Genomic DNA, 22086 nt, shown 5'->3' with positions numbered 1-22086 from the left:
CACGGGCATCAAGAGAAGGGAAGAAGAACTTGGAGAGCGTATTGGCGATTCTCCACCCAATGTACTTAGAGAAAACTTCGTCGCCTAGGCTTGGTGCAACTTTTGTGCTGTATCTAGTAAAAGGGTCAACTGGGTTGCTTATTTCAGCCTGTTGAAGTGAAAAGAAGAGCAGTTTGAATATGATTGAGTTAAAGAAAAATCCAAGCCATTTAATAAAAGATAAAGTGTATATTCATTTTCTTTGAATAACAGTACCTTTATAGGGTCAGTTAAAAGGGCTCGGTGGTAAAACTTCTTGACCCAAACTCTGATGACCTGAGCTTGACCCACAAGTCCCACACAATGGAAGGAGAGAACAGACTTCTATAAGCTGTCCTCAGACCTCCATAACACACCTTTGTACACAGAGCGTACTCAGCACAAAATAAATAAATGTAATTAAAATTGTGTAAAAATAATCTTTGCAATAAAAAAGTTTCCCCCAATTAAAAAAAAAGGAACAAAGCAATATTCAGTAAAGAGAACAATTGTGTATTGGTTCACATTAGGTAATTCTTTAATGTAATGATAAAAATTAACATTTTAAATATGATACAGTTGACATACAAGAGTTTCATTAAAAAAAAACAAGCACTTAAAGTGCTGTATACTTATTATATGAAATTTTTTTTACTCTGCTTATAGCTTAGAACCCCACTAAAGTGAACAGACCATTTCCAGAGAATGGATTTTCAAAGAACTATAGAAACAATAGTTTTGCATTTAGCAACAGTTGAAAATGTTTTTGGATTCTTTTTATGTTTTTGGATTTTTATTCATTGTTTTTTATTTTTTATTTACTATTTTTATTTATATTTTTTTATTACAGAGACACAAAACATGAAAATTGTTGTGCTGGCTAGATTTATGTCAACTTGACAACACTGTCATCATCTGAGAGGGGGGAACATCCATTAACAAATTCCTTCATAGAACATGATTGTAGGCAAGCCTGTAGAGCATTTTCTTAATGGGGGAGGGCCCAGTCTATGGTGTATGGAGCCGTCCCTAGGCTGGTGGTACTGGGTTCTATAAGAAAACAGGTTGAGTAAGATGAGGAGCAAGCCAGTAAGCAGCACTCTTCCATGGCCTCTACATTGGCTCCTGCCTCCAGGTCTTACCCTGTTTGAGTTCATATTCTGACTTCTTCCAATGATGAATAGTGATATCAAAGTGTAAACAGAATAAAACCTTTCCTCCCCAACTTGCTTTTTGGTCCCAGTGTTTCATCAAAGCAATAGAAATCCCAACTAAGACAACTACGCATATTAATCAAGTACAATATTATATTTCAAAGCAGTAGATGCTAATTAGTGCCATATGCCAAAGTCATGACAGAGTGGGAAAATTCCAAAATGTTTTATCAAATTCTATTCAAACTGAGATACTGTTTGAAATCTCCAATATGTAATAGATACCAAGACTAACTCTAAACACTTTTTAAAAATTCAGAGGCTTATTTTCTTTGGCCTGACTTAGTAATAGCAGTAAATCCTACTGCATGTACTGGCTTTGTGGGAGCCTAGTCTGCTTGGATGCTCACCTTCCTGGACCTGGATGGAGCAGGGAGGACCTTGGACTTCCCACAGGGCAGGGAACCCTGACTGCTCTTTGGACTGGAGAGGGAGGGGGAAGGGGAATAAGGGGAGGGGAGGAGGTGGATATTTTATTTTTAAGTAAAAATAAAAATAAAAAACCTCACATGTTATTTTACAGATGTGTGTTTTATAAGTTGGGTGCTGTTTGTTTTTATTTACAGTTTAAATTTTTACTGAATAGCATTGGTCTTTACAGAGCTCTTCACCGTCACATGGAGTCCATTTTAGATGATTATGGTCCCTGTTATAACATCTATGTGAGCAGTTGGAGCTGAGCAGACACTTTTATCAATAGAGTTACCTCCCCAGCAGGCATAAGGACTGAACTTTCACCCCCAGGATCCATGCCAAAAAATAATAATAATAATAATAACCTTCCCTTTGTCATGAAACTGCAGTGAATACAGAGACTGCTGAATGTTCAAGTGTTGGGAATACATGACAGTTGAGAACTCATCCCTAAAAAGGTCATCTGGATCATCTTCTTGAAGGCTCAGGGAACATTGTGACAGAGAGAGCAAAATGAATTTAAGAGCTACAAGCTAGGGAAGGGATCCACAAACTGCTACGTCCTCAGCGTGACACAGCCATAGCAATAATGATCTTACAGATTTGGTTGTGCACACTACACCTGCATGAGATTGAGCGTGTCATTTGTCAGTGATGGGTGAGGTGTTGTCAGGGATAGAAGGGAAATAGGGGAGTGTGTGATTGGGAACAACCTGGATGTACTCTGTGCACGTATGAAATTGCCAAAGAAAAAGTCTACAAAAATATCTTTAAAGTTCAAATTTAAAAGCTCCCACAAGTTCACCATTCAGATGAACTATTATGAACATATTGAATTGCTGATCTAAGGTTTTATTTCACATATGTGTGAACATAAATAAATATCTTTATGTGTTTAAAAAAGAACACGAAATTTTGGGTGTAAAGAAGGCAGTGACCTCAAAAGATCTATTTACAGCATGGTAAATGTAGTTGATAATTGTGTCATTTTTCTTTAAAAATGCCAACAGAAGACTTTAAATGTTAGTCATGTGAGACACGTTGGTTGGCTTGATTTAGTTATTCCATAGTATATATAAATTTCAATTAACCTTACTGGACTTAAAAGTATATACAATTTTGCCAACTAAAAAGAGAAATTAAATGTTAGTAAGTGACATCGTCAAAGCAGGGGACCTTATTGTGCTGTTTCAAGAAAAAAAAGAATTTTATCAATCGTTCTCATTGAAATATATCCACTCTTAAAGCACTTCAATTATGTCTAGACACTGTATTCAGTATACAGTTACATTCAGACTATTTACAGCTGAGCTGAATCTGCTACCTTCTAATGAGAAATCCTGGACAGAGCATTCCTGAGACACGCAGTCCAACTGTGTCTGAGACATGATGGCTGTCGTGACGTGTAGCAAGAGACCCTACAGAGCCATTGTATGTGCCTTGAATTCCGGAGTGAAAGCACCTATGTTTTGTTTAAAGTCAGTGCTTCTTAGCTGACTTCTTCCTGAAAGATTTCAGAGCCTTTGCAAAACTTCATCATGAGAAGACCTGACAAACCAGGAGGTCTCGTGGCTGAGGATTGCTTAAGCAAGTGGTTCCTTCAAACAACTCCAGCTAAGAGATTTGGGTGTACGGAAATTGGTTTGTCAAAAGTGTGGTGTGTGTAGCAATAAAAAGAGGGTTTTGCAAAGCCTCTGAGCACTCTGTCCATCAGAGGCTGGACTTCCTCTGCAAAGAGTCTACAGTTCATCTTTAAAAGACCCCTTTTCTTCAATAGACTCGCGCAAAACAGAACACCAACGTGATGTACAGGGCATTATTTAACACTTTGGAGTCTAAAGCCTTCTCTGTAAGATGTCAGTCACACCTGACTGTGTCTTCAACTTACCAGTTGTCTTAATTCTCATTAGAAAGGACACTTTAAAATATATAGTAACATACGTTAAAGCACACATGCAAGACATTACTATGTGCGTACAACAAGTAGGATATAATAAATAAATGAATAAAAGAGTGAACGAGTATCTAGACCAGCAAAAATAATGTCTTCTCATAACTTCATATATGGAAAACACCACATTGTATGGAAGGCTGCATTCCTCTAACCCTACACTTTTGATGCTGTTTTCATCATGTCTCATTTGACTGTTCCTCACTTTTTTTCTATTCAAGGTAGAACTGGCTGTATAGGTTGATGTGTCAGCTGGCTTATCAAGATGAAGACATGCCTTCATCTCTCCTCTGGCACCCTGTTGGAAGCTCAGGGAAATCCCACCCTTCATTGATGTCCAAGGCCTACTCATATCTCAATCGAACAGATATTTTCCTTATTTGTAAAACCTTTCCACCAAAATAGACTTCCTACTTTTTCACTGAAGGTCCCTTTTTTTTTTTTCAGTGATGTCTATGTAGGCTTTAGTAAGTCAAGGTTGTAGTTATTGTTGGATTGTTAAAAGTTGACCTTTAGTTTTGTTTGGGGAAAAAAATCACAATTTTTAATGTTTATGAAGCTTAGAATTAAAATTGTATGAGTGGAATTCCTGCTGGTGAGTTCTCCTACATACATATTCTAACCACAGGCAAGAGCAGATGTTTGCCCTTTGATTTCATAGTGGAAATAAAGATGTGGAAGCCAGCATTAATGCAGGCTGGTAGGTAGATGGTAAATCAGCAAAGCAGAAATTCTCCCAGGGAAACAGGATACACTAGCGATCCAAAAGGCAAAATCTCTCCAGAGTCCCAAATTTTGAATCAATAATTAAGGAAATGTAGAAAACACAACAAAATCTGAGCTACCTCAGATTGCTAGTGATGAGAGATGTCTCCACAGTTTCTTAAGTAATATTAGAAATGAAGTTGTTTTACTTCCTTTGGTAAACATTTTTGCAAGTTTAAGGGTCTAATTGTTGCTTTCTATAAGAATTCTAACCCCACAAAGGAGAGCAGCATGGGTAATTCTTAGTCATTGAAATTCTGGTCATGAGGGCATCATTTCTCATCACCGTGGAAAGTTTTATAAATGCAGAGTCACAGTCTCTACCCTTGTAGGGACATTAAAGTCTAAAGCAAAATGACATTCAGGATTAAAGTAAGGATTAAATGAGAATATCATCTTTCCCATTATGTGGTTTTTCTGTAAGTCATTCAATCTGGCTGTACATTTTCCCTGACAGCTGAGTTGAAGACATAACAACCTGCCCAAGAGTAATTGCAAACATTGAACGTGGAAGTTGACCGTGTTTCCCAGCTCTTTGTGACCCTACCTCTCTCAATGCCAGCGCCTCCTTGGCATTTGCTTTCAGAAAGAGCAGGATGTAGTGCAAACAACAGTCTTTGAATACCATTCGCTAACAGGGCATGAATCACCTGCCACTTGTTGCACCCTGAGCCACACTGGCCACGATGGTAGGAGGGCTGTGGCCTTAAGTGGGGCTAATGTGTCAGTTAATGCTTTGCTTCGCCTGTGTACTGCAGGCTCTCTGAGCACCACTGCGGTCTTCAACATGGTTCCATGACTTCAGCATTTCATTACTGAGACACAGTTCTCCAAAAGGAAAGTCAGACATGAAGGAGTCAAAAAAGCCCGGCACAGAGAGACGGACCACCATCTTGTCTGCTCAACAGACTACACTGAGACTATGGGAAAATAACTAAGAATCAAAAACCATATTAACAATCTCCCCATGAAATTATAACTACAAAGGACTTTACCTGATGAGTCAAAGACACTCTGAATAAAGCCACACATTCATTTGAAGTGTGTATATTTCTCTTTGATAGTCCAAGTCATGTACCAGATGGCAGAGAGCCGTTATACATGACGGCTTCTCCTGCATGTGTCAACATATGCTACTGAAGCCCCAGCATGGAGAAACCTTGCTCAATACAAGTCTTTCTGGAAACATTTCAAACAAAACACATTAATTACCATTTGTTTATTATGCCACTCTGCATAGATGACAGGGTTTTTTTCTCTATATTGGGTTTATATTCACTTTGTTGCACAAAGGACTCATGTTTAGGATACTATTTAAAAGACCTGATTGACAGCACCCCAATCAGCAAAAATGTAATCTAAAAAATTACACCCAAATTCCCAAATATTGTTTGCAAATTATTGTTTTCATTTAAAGCAGATTTATTGCAAGTGATTTATCATGATAGTCAATTTCTATAAAAAAGGAGGATATGATATAGAAATAAATACTTTGCATTGGTATGGATCTTGATCTATTGATACAAATATGAGGTAGATTTGTTACATTGTGTATATGTATTCCTGTTCTTGTTTAAGGTATTGTGTTTGTACAGCTCATTTATAAATGTAATGTTTACTTAAAAATACAGATTAATAGCTAGTCATCTATAATAGTCAAACTTGTAGTCATGTTAGTTAGGTTTTTCTCGATGTACAGATATATATTTCAGAAGGGTAGGCATTCTTCAGCACTTCAAAGACCTACAGAATATGGCATTTAAAATGTTTTGAGAACTTGGACTTTCCTCCACTGTGAGAAATATCTGCTTCTGGCAGCACCAATTACTTCAGAGAGGTTGATGGGCATTGAAGAAACCTGTTATGGAATTCGTCTTCAATATGACAAGGCTAGTCATTTGGGTAAGAAACTGCATTGCCTGGACTGCTTTATGGTATGCTGTATGAACTGGATGTGCAGGACCCACAGAAAAGTGACAGATGGCCCTTCAGGGTTCCTGCCTCACAGAAGAAACTTCCAGACATTCTGCAGGTCACAGAAGAAAACAACTAATGAACTTTGCCATTACAAGGCAGAACAGATCTTCAAATGTTCTGCTTCATGGAAAAGTCTACTGGATAGTATGGGCCTATAGGCTGAAAATGGATACCCCATGATACAGAAGAATTTTGTCTCTGGCAATTCTAGAGTTTTAGAAGTTGCTTACAGTGCAATTTCTATTTACTTAGGTAATATTATATCCTTCTGGGGTCTTTAAAGAGTTTAAGACAGATAGTTATGGTTTTCCTTAGTTATGGTAAAGGATAAATTAGATATAAAGCTTTAGACTCACAAAGAAAGGATAGATGATAGATTATTTTTCTTATTTTTTCAAATGTAAATGGACTAACTACTATAACTATAATTATTACTTGATAACTGTTTGTATGTGTAAAATTAAAATCTTCATTTTTAATTAGACAGAAAAAGGGAAATGATGTGGAATGCCCTTCTGTATATGTGTTGCTTTATTAGTTAATAAATAAAGCTGCTTCAGCCTATGGCAGGGCAGAATAAAGTCAGGCAGGAAATCCGAAAAGAGATATAGGGAGAAAGTAAGCGGAGTCAGGGGGACGCCATGTAATTGCTGAAGGGACAGATGCCCCAGAACCTTACCAGTAGCTCACGGCCTCATGGTTTACACAAATGGATAGGAATTTAAGATGTAATTTTAATATAATTTAAGAATTATAATTTAATATAATTTAAGTTAGTTAATAAGAGGCCCAAGCTAATAGGCCAAGTAGTGTTGTAATTAATACAGCTTCTGTGTGATTATTCAGGTCTAAGCAGTCGGGAAATGAACAAGCAGTCTCTACATACATTCATTAAATTTTAAAGTCTATTATACAAAATGCACATTTGATTTCCAGGCATGAGAAGATGTCTGTATAACTCCATAGACACTCTAGTACATATCTTTCCCATACCATACACAGTAGGTTATAACACAAGCTTGCATGTCACTCTTGGTAAGTTACAGTATTGTCTGACATGAAGACCAGTTGGGATAGCAAGGAATTAGGACAGGAAAGGGCAAAGCTTTTGTTATCGACATAGTTATTGGCAGTACCAAAAAGAAGAGTGTAATAGTAGATTTTTAACTTAGGCCAGATTTCTTAAGTCACAAGCCATCACTGTACAGGTGTTGTTTTTAATGTTCCCTACTCACATGGAGTATGAAGGAAACAGCTAAAAATAGGAACGTTTTAGTCACTCGTGAAGGGCATCTTCTCAACAGTTTCTATTCACAGAGTCTTCCAAAGCAGCATCAGAGAAGGCACTTAAGATGGTCCTGTAGGACTTCTGAATAAGTAAGTTATTAAAGAAGCAGAAGGATGTGTAGGAATAAACAACTAAACTTTTTGGAGTTTGGTATTGAAAATGCTATCAACAGAGTGCCCAAAGGAAGAAATAAAAGAGAGAGGTTCATACTTCATGCTTTACTATAAAATAAAGGTCACTTGTTTAGAAAATTTTCCCATTCCTTCTGAATTAAAAGCACCATTTTAATGGAGCCAAAGCATTCATCCCAGTAACCTGTGGGTCAAATATGCTCATTTTCTAGACACTGACTTTGGTCTGCCCTGCTTATCTGATGTGACATTTGGTTAGCTCTCTTACTGTGACGGTATTAAGTGTCTTAAAAGGAGACTGTGTGTGCTTAACTTGGAAAGAGGCACAGAGGGTAAAAGTCTTGGTTTTGGAATTTAAGAAATCCAAATTCCACATAGCCGCACCAGGAGTGGAGGGAGGCAAAGACTGAGGCTAACAGTGGTGTTGAGAGAGATGCCTTCAGCAAACTACTTTGGTAGGTTGAGTATGGAAATTCTTAACGACATATTTTAGAGATCATTTCTCATAAAGCCGATAGCATCTATGCCATCAAATAAGAAACTTAGAAAAATCTTTTATGACCAAAGACATAAGAATGAGGCAAGAAAAAAAAACACTGAAATAATTAATAATAAAGCAATATACTTAAATTTGCATGTTATCTGTGCCACTATAAAAAAAAATCTTGGATTATAAGACTACCTGTGGTGGTTAGCTTTAATGTCAGTTTTACATAACCTAGAATCAGCTAAAAAGACAGTCTTGGTGGCAGATTGTCTAGATTTCATTGGCCTGTGAGGGACTGCCTTGATTGTGTTATTGAGATTAAAAACCCAGCCTGAAAGTAGGTAGCTCCATTCTCTGAATTTGGGTTCTGAACGACGTAAAAACAGGAATACTAGTCTGCATGCATTTGCCCATTCCTCTCTGTTCTTTGGTATCATGTGGTCACTTCTCCCAAGCTCCTGTCATTTGGCTTTCCCTGCTGAGATGGGCTGTAACCAGGAATCATAAGACCAAAAAAAACCCTTTCCCTTCTTGTGTTCATCAAAGTATTTTATCACAAAAACAGGCAAGGTGACTACGATGCCACTGAAAATTTAAATTGTAAAATTAAACCTGAAATAAATGAAATCTTACAAAATTCCTTACCACCTAAATCACACTACGTCCAGATGTGCATCACCCAGACACGTGCAACTCAAATCTTAAACTATGACAAAGATAAAGCAGCCAGAGCTGTCATACAGTTTGGGAGGCTTTTTGGGTTATTCATGAAAGCCTTTCTTATGACCCAATCGTTTCATTTTTCAATACCCAGTCTAGTCAACCCATGTAAAATGTCAGTTTCTGCATAACAAAAACTATTTAAGTATCAGCGTTTCTACAAAGGAAAATCAGATTTATGAAATCTCTGGGGAAAAATAGATGAATCTGGAAAGTATAATGTTAAATGAAGTGACCCAAATTCAGGAAGATAAAAAAAAACACAATTTCTCTCTCACATGCAGATCCTAGCTTGTAATGTATACATGAATTATATAGATCTGTGTAAGTGTGTGTGTAGCCTACAAAACAAAGAAGAAAATAAAACTAGGTGCCAAGGAAGAGGCAATAGAACATATATGATTCAAAAGCAGAAAGGAGACTAAAGGTGAAGTTACAAGCAAAAGTCAAAGAGGAAGGTGGCGGAAACATAAGAAGGTAGAAGCATCCACTATAACAAACTCGGAAAATGCCATAAGAAGAGGTAATGCCATTTATGTTAATTTTCTTAAATAAAAGTTAAATAAGTATCAGCTATTTTATATGAGACAATGAGAAATTTTGTGCCAAAATGTACAAGACTGCTTGTGATAAAATATTCTGATGGAAAGTTCATGTATCTGAATCAACAGGAAATGACAGATAAATTATGTATTAAAATGATGATGCTAAGCCCCAATTAAAACTGTTACACAGACTATTGAGGAATCTTATAAATATGTTAGCTGCCACAGACAAATATTAATTATGTAATATATGAACCTACGCACATAAACAAAACCTAGAGGTCAGGATAAATGCCTTATTATAGGGAGAACCTGGTGATTAGAAGGGATAAATGTGTGAAGTCTTCGCCTTTTAAAAATTTCCATTAACTCTTTACTTCTTAAGTGTTCACCTTTGATCTCTCAGAGCTAAACGTTTTTAATCTACGTATCTTTGTTTCTATTTCAATAAAAATTAATGCTAGGCACAAAGCTATTGAGTGCCAGAAAGTACAATGAATGAAAAATTAAACCATACGCTGCAACATTATTTAATACCAGAGAATAAGGAAGTGCCGAACAAGAAGAGGAACAGGAGATGGAAGAAGAGGAACAAAAATGAAAGCAAAACCCACGATGACTAGAGGTGTGTGGGAATCACAGAGGGGTGAATTGAAATAGATCGCGAGCGACACAGCAGAAATTGTGTGAAAAATAATAAATCATGTTGGATAACTTTCAGAAAAAAGTTACATCTCAAGTTTATAAAAATAACTGAAGAATATAAAAAGACTTTTGGGTTTCCAACTCACAAATGAAGGAAATACAAATGGTGAAGAAGTGAGAAAAATAACAACATTTACATTAAAAAGAAAACATTTATACCACAAATCTATCCCAACATGCCAGTGTTATTCCTCCATCTACACAGAGGACCTTCTGTCCCTCCATCCACTACAGAGATGACCAGCATCCCTCCATCCACAATGAAGGCCAGCTGTTCCTCCATCCACACAGAGGACCAGCTATCCATCCATCCACGCAGAGGACCAGCTATTCCTCCATCCACGCAGAGGACCAGCTATTCCTCCATCCACACAGAGGACCAGCTATCCCTCCATCCACACAGAGGACCAGCTATCACTCCATCCACACAGAGGACCAGCTATTCCTCCATCCACACAGAGGACCAGCTATCCCTCCATCCACACAAAGGACCAGCTATCACTCCATCCACACAGAGGACCAGCTATTCCTCCATCCACACAGAGGACCAGCTATCACTCCATCCACACAGAGGACCATCTATCACTCCATCCACACAGAGGACCAGCTATCACTCCATCCACACAGAGGACCAGCTATCCCTCCATCCACACAGAGGACCAGCTATCCCTCCATCCACACAGAGGACCAGCTATCCCTCCATCCACACAGAGGACCAGATTTCCCATGGTCTTAGGGTCACTATTGCGGTGACACATCATAACCAAAATAAACTTGTGGAAGAAAGGGTTTATTTTGCTTACACTTCCACATCGCTGTTCATCATCAAAAGAAATCAAGCAAGAACTCAAACAGGACAAGAACATGGAGTCAGGAACTGATACAGAGGCCATGGAAACGTGCTGTTAGCAGACTTGCTCCTCATGGCTTGCTCAACCTACTTTCTTATAGCATCCAAGACCACCAGCCCAGATGTGACACAACCCACAGTGAGCTGGGCCCTCTCCCAATCAATCACCAATCAAGAAAATGCACCACAGCCTTATCCATATGACAATCTAATGGGGCCTTTTTTCAGTTGAGATTCCTTCTTCCAAAATGACTCTAGCTTGTATAAGGTTGTCATAAACCTCTAGCCAGGATTGTTGACCTCTCGTCAACATGACAAACTAATACAACACTATTTAACAATAATTTTTTTGTATTCTGTTCATCCCCCAAGGTCTCACATTAATAAACAGCACAATATAAACGATATTATAAACATAAAAGTAAAAAACTTTACAAATTCCAACACTTTGAAATTCAATCTTTTTAAAAAAAATTCAAAATCACTTTTAAAATCCAAATCTCTGTAAAACTCCAAAATCTCTTTAAAAGTTCAAAGCCTGTAAACTGTAGATTCATGTAAAATCAAAATAGGCTAAATGTTTTCTAATTCCAAGAGTGAAAAAGCCAAGGCACAGTTAACAATCTAAAGAAAATAAAACCAAAGCCAGGCAGTGGTGATGCATGCTTTTAATCCCAGGACTCGGGAGACAGAGGTGGGGGTCTCTGTGAGTTCAAGGCCAGCCAGGTCTACAAGAGCTAGTTCCAGGACAGGCTCAAAAAAGCCACAGGAAAAAAAAAAACCCTGTCTCAAAAGACCAAAAAATAAAATAAAACCAGCTCCAACACCCAAAGCTCAGGGTCAGACTTCTGGGATCCACTTTCCACTTCTGGGCTTCTCCTGGGGGCTTGCTGCAGCACACAACGGCTTGTCCCACAGGCTTAGAAAGACCCCGCTCCACATCTGCTGCTGTGTTGGCTGTCCCGTGGCACTGGCATATCCAAAATGCTGCGGTTTCTTGTTACAACTGGCCTGCACTTTGACAGAGCCTCTCCTGGGCTCCCTTCATAATACCAAGCCTCAACTCTCTGCACGCCCCTTCAGTTCTGAGGTTTCTGTTGCTAGTGAAGCTATACTTCACCAATGGCCTCTCCTGGCCTCTCACGGTACCAAATTTTAGCTGTCCACGATCCCTTCGTGACTTCAAAACCAGTACCACCCGGGTGGTTCTTATACATGAGCAAGTTCTAGCATGAAGGTACAACCTTGACCACCTCTGGAACGTGGACGCTTCCGTGCGCTGAGACTCAGGAACCACCTCCCAGATTTCACCTCAGTGATGCTGGTCTCCTCTTAATGCCTGCTAATTCCTCACTCCAGCTGACCACCATCAATCGTCCCATCAAAGCAAAGGTTTCCCTTAGGTGATTCTGTCTCTCATTAATCATTGCTGTTTCCTCAGCTCCAGCTGATCAGAAGCAGAGGTTATTGATTCAAAATTGCAAAGCGCCCCCAATAGAATCCATAAGGGCCTCTCAAACTTCCCTCTGAAACTTCACTATCCAGGCCTCCCATCATCTGCCTTACCCTCAACATTTTCATCTTCCAAGCTCCTGCAGAACAGCCCACTGAGCTCTCAATACGCAATGGCTTCTCCAACATTCTAAAGTTCTTCTACAATCTTCCCAAGAGCAACATAGTCACCTCTGTCACAACAATTTCCCATGATCCTCTGTCAACTTCCGTCTGTCTTAGGGTTACTATTTCTGTGATGAAATACCATAACAAAAAGCAACTAACTGGGAGAGGAAAGGATTTATTTGGCTTACACTTCTACATCATTGTTCATCACTAAAAGAAATCAGGGCAGGAAATCAAACAGGGCAGGAACCTGGAGACAGGAACTGATGCAGAGGCCGTGGAGGGGAGCTGTTTACAGGCTTGCTCTTCGTGACTTTTTCAGCATGCATGTACCACACTCACACACAAATGTGCACAAGCAATACACTCACACTTTTTTAAAGGAATTCAGCAGAGGAAGGAGAACCAAAATATAATATGGGTTTGACTTCAAGCAGTTCGGGTTGCTGTATATCTAAAAGAGAGTAAATGTTGGAGAAAATATGAACCCTCATTTATATTTTCGATTTCCACATCTGCAAAACAAAGGTAAAAGCAACATATATCATAATCTTATGGTAATTTAATAACTAAATATAGGGCATATAGTAAACACTTTATGAAATTTAATAATTCTATTACTGTCTTTTTTAATGGCAGGAGTGAAACAGAAGGATGTTACATGATTATAATTTTGCTTCTTAGAAGGTGGAAGCAGTCAGGAATTCACGGCTACTACATAGCAAATTTGGGACCAGTCTTAGCATAAAGAATCCTCAGCTCAAAACCTCAAACAAAACAGGAATACAATGTAGTGGAATAAAATTCCATTTTTATAGTTCTCAGACCCCAAACTGACTGTGTAGGAGTATCACTTCTAAACTCATCATCTTCACAACACTGCCATTTACTTAACCCATAGCTGCAAGGTCAGTCCTGAGCTAGGAACAGCAGAAAGATGGTCATGATTTTATTGCCCTCATTTCTGTGCTGCTGGGTCCACTGGAGAGTTACCAGTCTTGGGGAGGGAAGGGCATGAGCTAGGAGGGCTCTGCTTGGCACCATGTTGTATTTCATCTTCTAGTGGATGACTTTGGGACAAGATAGCTAAGAGGTTCCAGGAAAAGACACCAAAGACTTTCATGTGTAAGCATCTTTCAAACTTTGTCTTGTGTAAAACTTGCCATTATCCAAATCTAGACTTGGAATAGGGAAAGTTATAAAAATGTCAAGAAAAGAATCTCAAACAAAATGTGAGCAATTGCTATATACTGCAAGTTCCAAAGCAGTAGCTCATTATTTTGAATACATACAGGGAATTTTGTGTATGAATTTTATACTACAAAATTACCAAACAACTAAAATTCAGTGAAGATAGCTTTCTCTTCAAACAAATTGCTCTATTTAGAGTCTTTATATAATATATATATATATATATATATATATATATATATATATCCAAGCAAATATCCACACTTTGCTATTCTAACTGTACCTTTTAAATCAATGCCTACTACTGCACAATCCAAACTATTTTCCCCACTAGACACGTCAGCCAAAGACTTACTGATAGTAGTTCATCATCTAAGAAATGGTCTCGTACCCAGCCACCTTCCATCAATGATTACAGTCATAATTTATGTTTGCAGCCCAAATACTACTCGAATTTAGCAATGGTTTATTTCTCAGTAATATAACATAGCAGCATGTGAGTGTCTAGAATGTGCAATGTGTTTTGATGGGGCTACCTATATGTTTAATCTCCCATTTAAATTATTGATGTATTTTTGGAGAATATGTATCCTGGGCAACATACTAAAAGTCATATGTCAAGACTATTGTTTTAGACTTTTTTGAGTTTTTATATTAAGTAAAAATTAGACTTAGCAGGGCTCAATAAGTACATTTTTATATTTTTACCTTTTTAATTTTTGGAATTTATTTATTTGTATTTTAAAAAGGAACAGTTGAAAACAGTTTCCTGAAAGAATCTAAGTGGGAAAATACAGCCAATACCCTGATGAAGCACAGGTTTATCCAACTGAGCAAAACCTCATCGATGCTGTTGCTGACATCAGACTGACAGCTTTAGACTGTTCTGAATGCACAGTGGTAGAACTGACAACATTCAGTCACATCTGTTCTTTCCTGAATTTGTAAAAATCAAAATACCAATTTAAAAGCGAATGTATCTTCTCCCCAAATGTTTCTTACTGATACAATCTCAGTATTATTATTTAATAGTGGTTAAGTAAGAGATATGTTTTACTCACAAGTTAAGCAACAATCTAAGGGCACACATAGTCTGCCTACAGGCTCATAGCGCAAATCAAAAGTTTGGGGATGTAGCAACTGACATCTCTAAAATTACCAAACATAAAGTTCGTACAATGTTCATGCAAAAAGCATGACTAAGCAGGTGGCCACAGAACCAGAACACTCGATAATGTGTAACATCAATAGGAAGCCTCAGATTTGCAGACTCAACTCTTACCGCAATCTCTACACTTGGCTTTTCCAGTTTCACTAATGACACCAAGGTGATTCAAATCCCTGAAATTCTCATTATAGTCAAGGGTACATCCAACAACAAAGTGGTCTGCAATTTCAAATCCAACAAAGCCTTGCCTATATCCAACCCTTTGAGAGGTCGTTTTCACTAACAAGCTTGTGACATGGGACACTTGGGAATGATACTGCTTGACCGAGGAAGGCAGGGTTCACAGTGCTTTACGGGTGTCAATTACATTCTCATTGAGATATTCTATCCAGCTGAAATTGAGAAGTAATCTCCAAAAACTTCTATTCCCTGTCCCCTGTTGTCTGATCACCACAGTAATTCCTCCCAATCTCCTAGTCATCACAATTATTTCTATCTGTGAGTAATGTGATCCCACAGTTCAGCAAAGAACAGGTGGCTCACCTTGAGCACACAGAGGGTCACATGCAACAGCCTCCCATCGTCTTCATGAAATCTTCAGCAAGTCTTTCAGTCCTGTCCAGAATCAGCCCTAATCACAACCCTGGGGCTCTGGGTCCCCAAGGAGTCAGCCAGTACACATAGGCAACAGCAGCCTGAAGAGAAAGCTGGGGGGTTGTTTTTGCTATCTGGAAAACTATATTAGCCTATAGGAAACATATAACTTTTTTTTCATTTGTACTAGCTTAATAGTAAGCAAATGCAAGATGAATTAAATGATATTTCAAAGTCACAGTAGATCCTTGGGGTTTGTGTCTAGAAATCATATTTTTGCTGTTCAGTAATTTAATTGACTCTATCTAATCCTAAGTAGCTCTGATAGAAGACAGGCCTAAACTGATTGTCTTTTGCTCTTCCTCATATACATATACTTATGTCATATTATATAATACTAATTTAATACTGACTTAATTTTACACTAAATTAATATAATTGCTTTCAGAAGTTTCTAAGTTAGAGTTTTCTCTGGAGAAAACTTGCCTCCCTATCATTTCCTAGTTTAAGCAACTGCTACCCCTGGAAAGTCTTCTGAGCATTGAAAATGACTTATCATGTGTAGTGGCTGAACCCTTGTCTAGCCTGTCTACTAATCAGCTGAGTACCGTGGTGTTGCCGGCATTATCTAGCATCTCATATATTTGCTATGTCTGATTGACTTATGAATTTCAAATGTAATTATCTATAGATATTTACTAAAAGTCTGAAAACAGAAGAACAGCCTATATCAAATGATTGGCCCAGAAGACAGGCATATAAACAGAACTCTAATTATAGAAGACACAACTAAGAACTGGCTTACTGAGTTGCAGTATTATCCATTTGAGATTTAAGGAGGCATAGAAAGTAGATAAAAGATCAGAGAATGGCAGACATAATTTAAAGGAGTCATAGAAACGAACAGAAAAGTATAAGGCCCTAAAACAGAAATGCCTATGCTGCTCTTTAAAATGTTGTCCAGAACGCTGAGTACCATTCCCGTTCTGCTTCCAAAGGGTCCATAGTCAGCAATGAGGGTCACAGAGAATATTAGACTGTGAAGAATTCCAGTCCCAGGTCCCAGTAGAGAGATTATTAAGTGATATGCTGGCGGGCACTACAATTGATTGGATATTTTCTTTTTATTGTTGTTTCATTCTAAGTTCTCAACAGAAAAAATAAAGGTAAAACTTACGTGGAGCCTCATGGCAAACTGGTGAAGCTAAAGTATTTTAGTTCCAGTGGACAATCAATTTTCTGCTTTCTTCCAAGGGAGAAAAAAAAAAAGAGCCTCCTAATCTCACATAGTCCTAAAGATCCTCACTCTCTGTATACTAAGGATTAAAAAGCTAGACAACCAAGTTTCATTTTGTACTCAGAATGTGGATTACAGACTCCAAATCAACAGGGACAATTCACACGCTTTAAGAATACACTGTATACAGTGAAGTCAATCAACTGACCTTCTTATTAACGCTTATTAAACCCATAATAAAGGTTTATATAATTGAATAATTAATCACTAATTTAAACTTCCAAAAGAACAAGATACTTCAACAACAGAAAAAAAGTATACTTTAGTGCTGTGGAACAATGGTCTTGTACCCTGTAAAGATTTTTCACTTGTATTGCTTTAATAAAATGCTGATTGGCCTGTAGCCAGGCAGGAAGTATAGGTGGGGCAACCAGAACAGAATTCTGGGAAAAGGAAAGGCTCAGTCTGCAATCATCACCTAGATGCAGAGGATACAAAATAAGAATGCCTCACTGATAAAAGGTACCAAGCCATGTGGCTAACACAGATAAGAATTATGGGCTAATTTAAGATGTAAGAGTTAATAAGAAACCTGAGCCAATAGGCCAACCAGTTTATGATTAATGTAGGCCTCTGTGTGTTTCTTTGGGACAGAACGGCTGAGAGACTGGATGGGACAGAAACTTCTGTCAACACTTTAAGGTAATGAAACATTAGAAAGACTGACATGAGACAGAAAGAAGAAATGGCAGCATTTTGGAAACTCCCATGGTGCCATGCAGATGAAGCATCACTGCCATGCCCTATCTGCAGTTTCAGGAGAATGACTCAGCCACTTCAAAATGGCTTTCTTGGAAAGAAATTGCATGGTCATCCAGTGAAAGCCACCAGATAATGGAAAAGGTAATTTTTTTTATTTATTTATTAAAGATTTCTGCCTCCTCCCCACCACCACCTCCCATTTCCCTCCCTCTCCCCCAAACAAGTCCCCTTCCCTTGTCAGCCCAAAGAGCAATCAGGGTTCCCTGCCCTGTGGGAAGTCCAAGGACCACCCACCTCCATCCAGGTCTAGTAAGGTGAGCATCCAAACTGCCTAGGCTCCCACAAAGCCAGTACGTGCAGTAGGATCAAAAACCCATTGCCATTGTTCTTGAGTTCTCAGTAGTCCTCATTGTCTGCTATGTTCAGCAAGTCCGGTTTTATCCCAGGCTTTTTCAGACCCAGGCCAGCTGGCCTTGGTGAGTTCCCGATAGAACATCCCCATTGTCTCAGTGTGTGGGTGCACCTCTCGCAGTCCTGAGTTCCTTGCTCGTGCTCTCTCTCCTTCTGCTCCTGATTTGGACCTTGAGATTTCAGTCCGGTGCTCCAATGTGGGTCTCTGTCTCCTTTTACCGTCTGATGAAGGTTAATATTCAGGAGGATGTCTTTATGTTTTTCTTTGAGTTCACCTTCTTATTTAGCTTCTCTAGGATCACGAATTATAGGCTCAATGTCCTTTATTTATGGCTAGAAACCAAATATGAGTGAGTACATCCCATATTCCTCTTTTTGGGTCTGGCTTACCTCACTCAGGATAGTGTTTTCTATTTCCATCCATTTGTATGCAAAATTCAAGAAGTCATTGTTTTTTACTGATGAGTAGTACTCTAATATGAATATATTTTATACTTTCTTCATCCATTCTTCCATTGAAGGGCATCTAGATTGTTTTCAGGTTCTGGCTATTACAAACAATGCTACTATGAACATAGTTGAGCATATACTTTTGTTGTATGATAAGGCCTCTCTTGGGTATATTCCCAAGAGTGGTATTGCTGGGTCCAGGAGTAGGTTGATCTCGAATTTCCTAAGAAACCGCCACACTGCTTTCCAAAGTGGTTGCACAAGTTTGCATTCCCACCAGCAATGGATGAGTGTACCCCTTTCTCCACATCTTCTCCAGCAAAGGCTATCATTGGTGTTTTTTATTTTAGCCATTCTGACAGGTGTAAGATGGTATCTTAAAGTTGTCTTGATTTGCATTTCCCTGATCGCTAAGGAAGTTGAGCATGACCTTAAGTGTCTTTTGGCCATTTGAACTTCTTCTGTTGAGAATTCTCTGTTCAGCTCAGTGCCCCATTTTATAATTGAGTTGATTAGCCTTTTACGATCTAGTTTCTTGAGTTCTTTATATATTTTGGAGATCAGACCTGGAAAAGGTAATTTCAATTTAAGGAAAAGGACTGGAGTGCCAATGAGTCCAGAGAAAAAGAAAATTTAAGTTAGATGTCTCAGGTACTTATTTACTGCTGCAAGCAAGCTGGAAAACAGCCATGAAAGGGGAGCAAGTCATAGTGTTTAGTCAGTCTGTTTACAAATGCCTCCAAAGAAAACAAACATAGACCGAACACTTTGCCCCTCGCAGTGAATTTCTTCAAGCAGTTTATTAAGTGGAGCCTCGACCGACATGCCAGTCAGCACCAACCAAAGATGGAAACCTGAGGGACCACCAGGACACTTGCTCGAGTGCACAAATTCATTCACGGTCATGTCCAAGTGGAAGAGTAACTCATCCCCAGGAGAGACCGATCAACACCAGCCCAACTTCCCCAACCCTTGTTTTGGAGCCTTGTGAGTAACATCAGTAGACATTCTCAAAACCAAAGGAACTCCAGCAAGTCTGGGAAGCCTTTGAAGACACTACAGAAGAAAACCATTTCTTAATTGGTTTCCTTTGTGTGGTATCTTCTATTCCCTCAAAATATTTTTCAATTTTATTCTAATTTCCTCATGTGAAGTTTATCAGCATTTGATGCTATGTTTTTATATTGAATGCCAGTATCCCCTTCTCCCATAATTCCGTTATAGATTTATTAAGAAGTCAAAAGCTTTAAAACACGACTTTTTATATTTTTACTTACTTTTTTAGCAAACTTTTATTTACCTTATAACATTAACTCAATCACCACAGGAAGCCAATGCACTGAAGGCTATCGGCCTCACTCTCTGAGAAGGACTGAGGCAGAAATGCATTCAAGGTCACCCAAGGACGGTGTGTCTGTACTGGGCTGCAGTTGGTATTGGGGCCTCCTCACTGGGGTTTCTGTGCTCTGTGGGGTTTTTCCTCTCTTCTGTGTGTCCAACAGCAACTCCGCCTGAGAGCAAGTAACTTTTCCAGAGCACCTGGCTGATGTGGGAGTGTCATATATCAATCTGTTGATTTCATTGGTTAAGTAATAAACAAGCTGCTTGGCCTCATAGCTTAAAACATAGGTGGGAGGAGCAAACAGAACAGAATGCTGAGAGAAAGAAGCTGAGTCAAGGAGTTGCCACGATTCTCCCACTCCAGGCAGATGCAGGTTAACATAATTCCTGGTAAGCCAGCTCGTGGGCTACACAGATTATAAGAAATGGGCTAGTCCAGGTGCTAGAGTTAGCAGAGAAAAGGCTAGATATAATGGGCCAAGCAGTGTTTAAAAGAATACAGTTTCCATGTAATTATTTTGGGTAAAGCTAGCCGTGCGGGCAGCCGGGTGCTGGGAACGTAGCCTGCCACTCCTATTTCAACAGAGTGGTGCCCAGCGTGGTAAAGAACTCCACTTAAAACCTGAGAGCTTAATTTTAATCAAAAAAAAATCTGAGTTTAACACAGATTTTTGCTGTTTATTGATGGCGTGCTGTATAGAGATTTCCTGATTTGGCAACAGCAGCAGAAAAAACGCTGTGTCATTTTAAAGCACAGCTTCTTGGGGCTGTGCTGCCAGTGCAAACTCTGGCTTTAAAGCATTTCAATGGCTTTTATGGAACTGGATGTTTGTGTTCCCGCTTGGGATCGGAAGGAGAGTGCTCTGAGACCATGCTGATGGCTCAGCACTCCCCAACTGCACCTGGGCAGACAGCCGAATCAGGCTTAGGCAGGTGGAAGGGCATGGCGTGTTTTCAGACTGCACAGTGCTCTGTGTGTCAGATTTGGCTGTAACTTGGATGAAAAGAATTTCTGTACTGCACGCTCAGTCTCAGAATTAAAGTGCTGAGTGCCGCTCCTACCTGGCGGCCCCAGAGCTAGCACAAAATGGTACATCCTCCATTTTGAAATTTTCCTGACTCAGCAGCAGGAAAAAACTGGCTGTTTTAAAATGCCGGCTTTCTGAGCTGTGCTGCCATTGTGATCTCTGTCTGGCTCCTGCGGGAGACAGAGCTTTTGAATGGAGCATTTGGAGTAAAGTGCTACGATTTGTTTGATGGCAACTAGACTGCTGTGTGCCTAAAAGGGAGACATTGCGTGCGCAGCTCAGAGGCACAAGCAGCTCCGCCATGCTAGTGGTGCAATGTGCAAGGATCAGAGACACGAGTGGCTCCGCCATGTTGGACTGGGCGGGGCCAGCAGGCAGTACCTGTTTTTGACCTAGGAATGTCACAGCTCGGATTCTTAAGCGCCTAGTGATTTAAAAGTGCAAATCAAAAGTGCTCCTGGATAGTAAAATATTGCAGATTCACAATAGGACAGAGTTAGACCACTAAATGAGTCACAGTGTTGGATAAATGTACGTAGGCTTGGGAGAGAAAAGAAAAAGAATACAAAGATAAAGTTAATGATTTAAAAAAAAAGAAGGTAAAGCCTTTAAAGAGACAGAGTACATATAGTTAAGAGATTAAAAGAAATAAAGAAAAATAAGCCGCATAAAAATGGAAAATTCACAGAGAGTCTGGATTATGTACATTGTGTTTTCTTTAAAATTTTTGACTGTGAAGGAGCTAAGTACAGAGAGACATTTCATTACATGGACTGCCAAGCTAAACCAGAATGGATATAAGGGTATTAAGATTTCAAAATTTGGGTCTAAGGATATGATGCTTTGGAGAGGGTCTTCTTTTGTTTTCACAGAGGACCAGACCCTGTGGATTGCATCTATCCAGATATGGTATGATAGACCATGGCCTCCCGAAAAGTTCCTGTGAACACCCTCAAAAAATTACTTCACTCAACTGCCAACTGAGATAAACCTGGCACACAGGTTACACCCTAAATGATCTGATTAACAGCGCCCCCATTCAGCAGGAAGCAGTTTGGATAGAAAAACTGTGCCCATGTTCCCTAAATAGTGTTTATAAATGTTCTTTTACATTTAAAGGGGGAAATGATATAGGTATGAATAATTTGCATTGGTATGGATTTTAAGGTCAATTTTGTTATATGTATATGTATTTCTTGATCTTGATTAGGGTATTGTG

The 22086-nt window shown here is 39.0% G+C and overlaps 1 protein-coding gene and 1 pseudogene across 2 annotated transcripts in view; both read right to left on the bottom strand.

Annotated features, from left to right (window-relative positions):
- The window catches only part of Tmem232 (transmembrane protein 232), a 273538-nt gene that overhangs the window by 125243 nt on the left and 126209 nt on the right, over positions 1-22086 (bottom strand). For both annotated transcript variants that reach the window (XM_075951450.1, XM_075951451.1), the window contains exon 12: positions 1-148. This exon is cut by the window's left edge and continues 100 nt beyond it. In XM_075951450.1, coding sequence (XP_075807565.1) covers positions 1-148 — 148 coding nt within the window. The remainder of the gene's footprint in view (positions 149-22086) is intronic.
- LOC142837122 (hypoxanthine-guanine phosphoribosyltransferase-like) lies at positions 12373-19404 on the bottom strand (annotated as a pseudogene).

Source organism: Microtus pennsylvanicus, chromosome 17 (genome assembly GCF_037038515.1).
Source record: "Microtus pennsylvanicus isolate mMicPen1 chromosome 17, mMicPen1.hap1, whole genome shotgun sequence".
Taxonomy (NCBI): domain Eukaryota; kingdom Metazoa; phylum Chordata; class Mammalia; order Rodentia; family Cricetidae; genus Microtus; species Microtus pennsylvanicus.
Note: the sequence above shows the minus strand (reverse complement) of the source record. Positions and strands in the feature narration are given on the sequence as shown.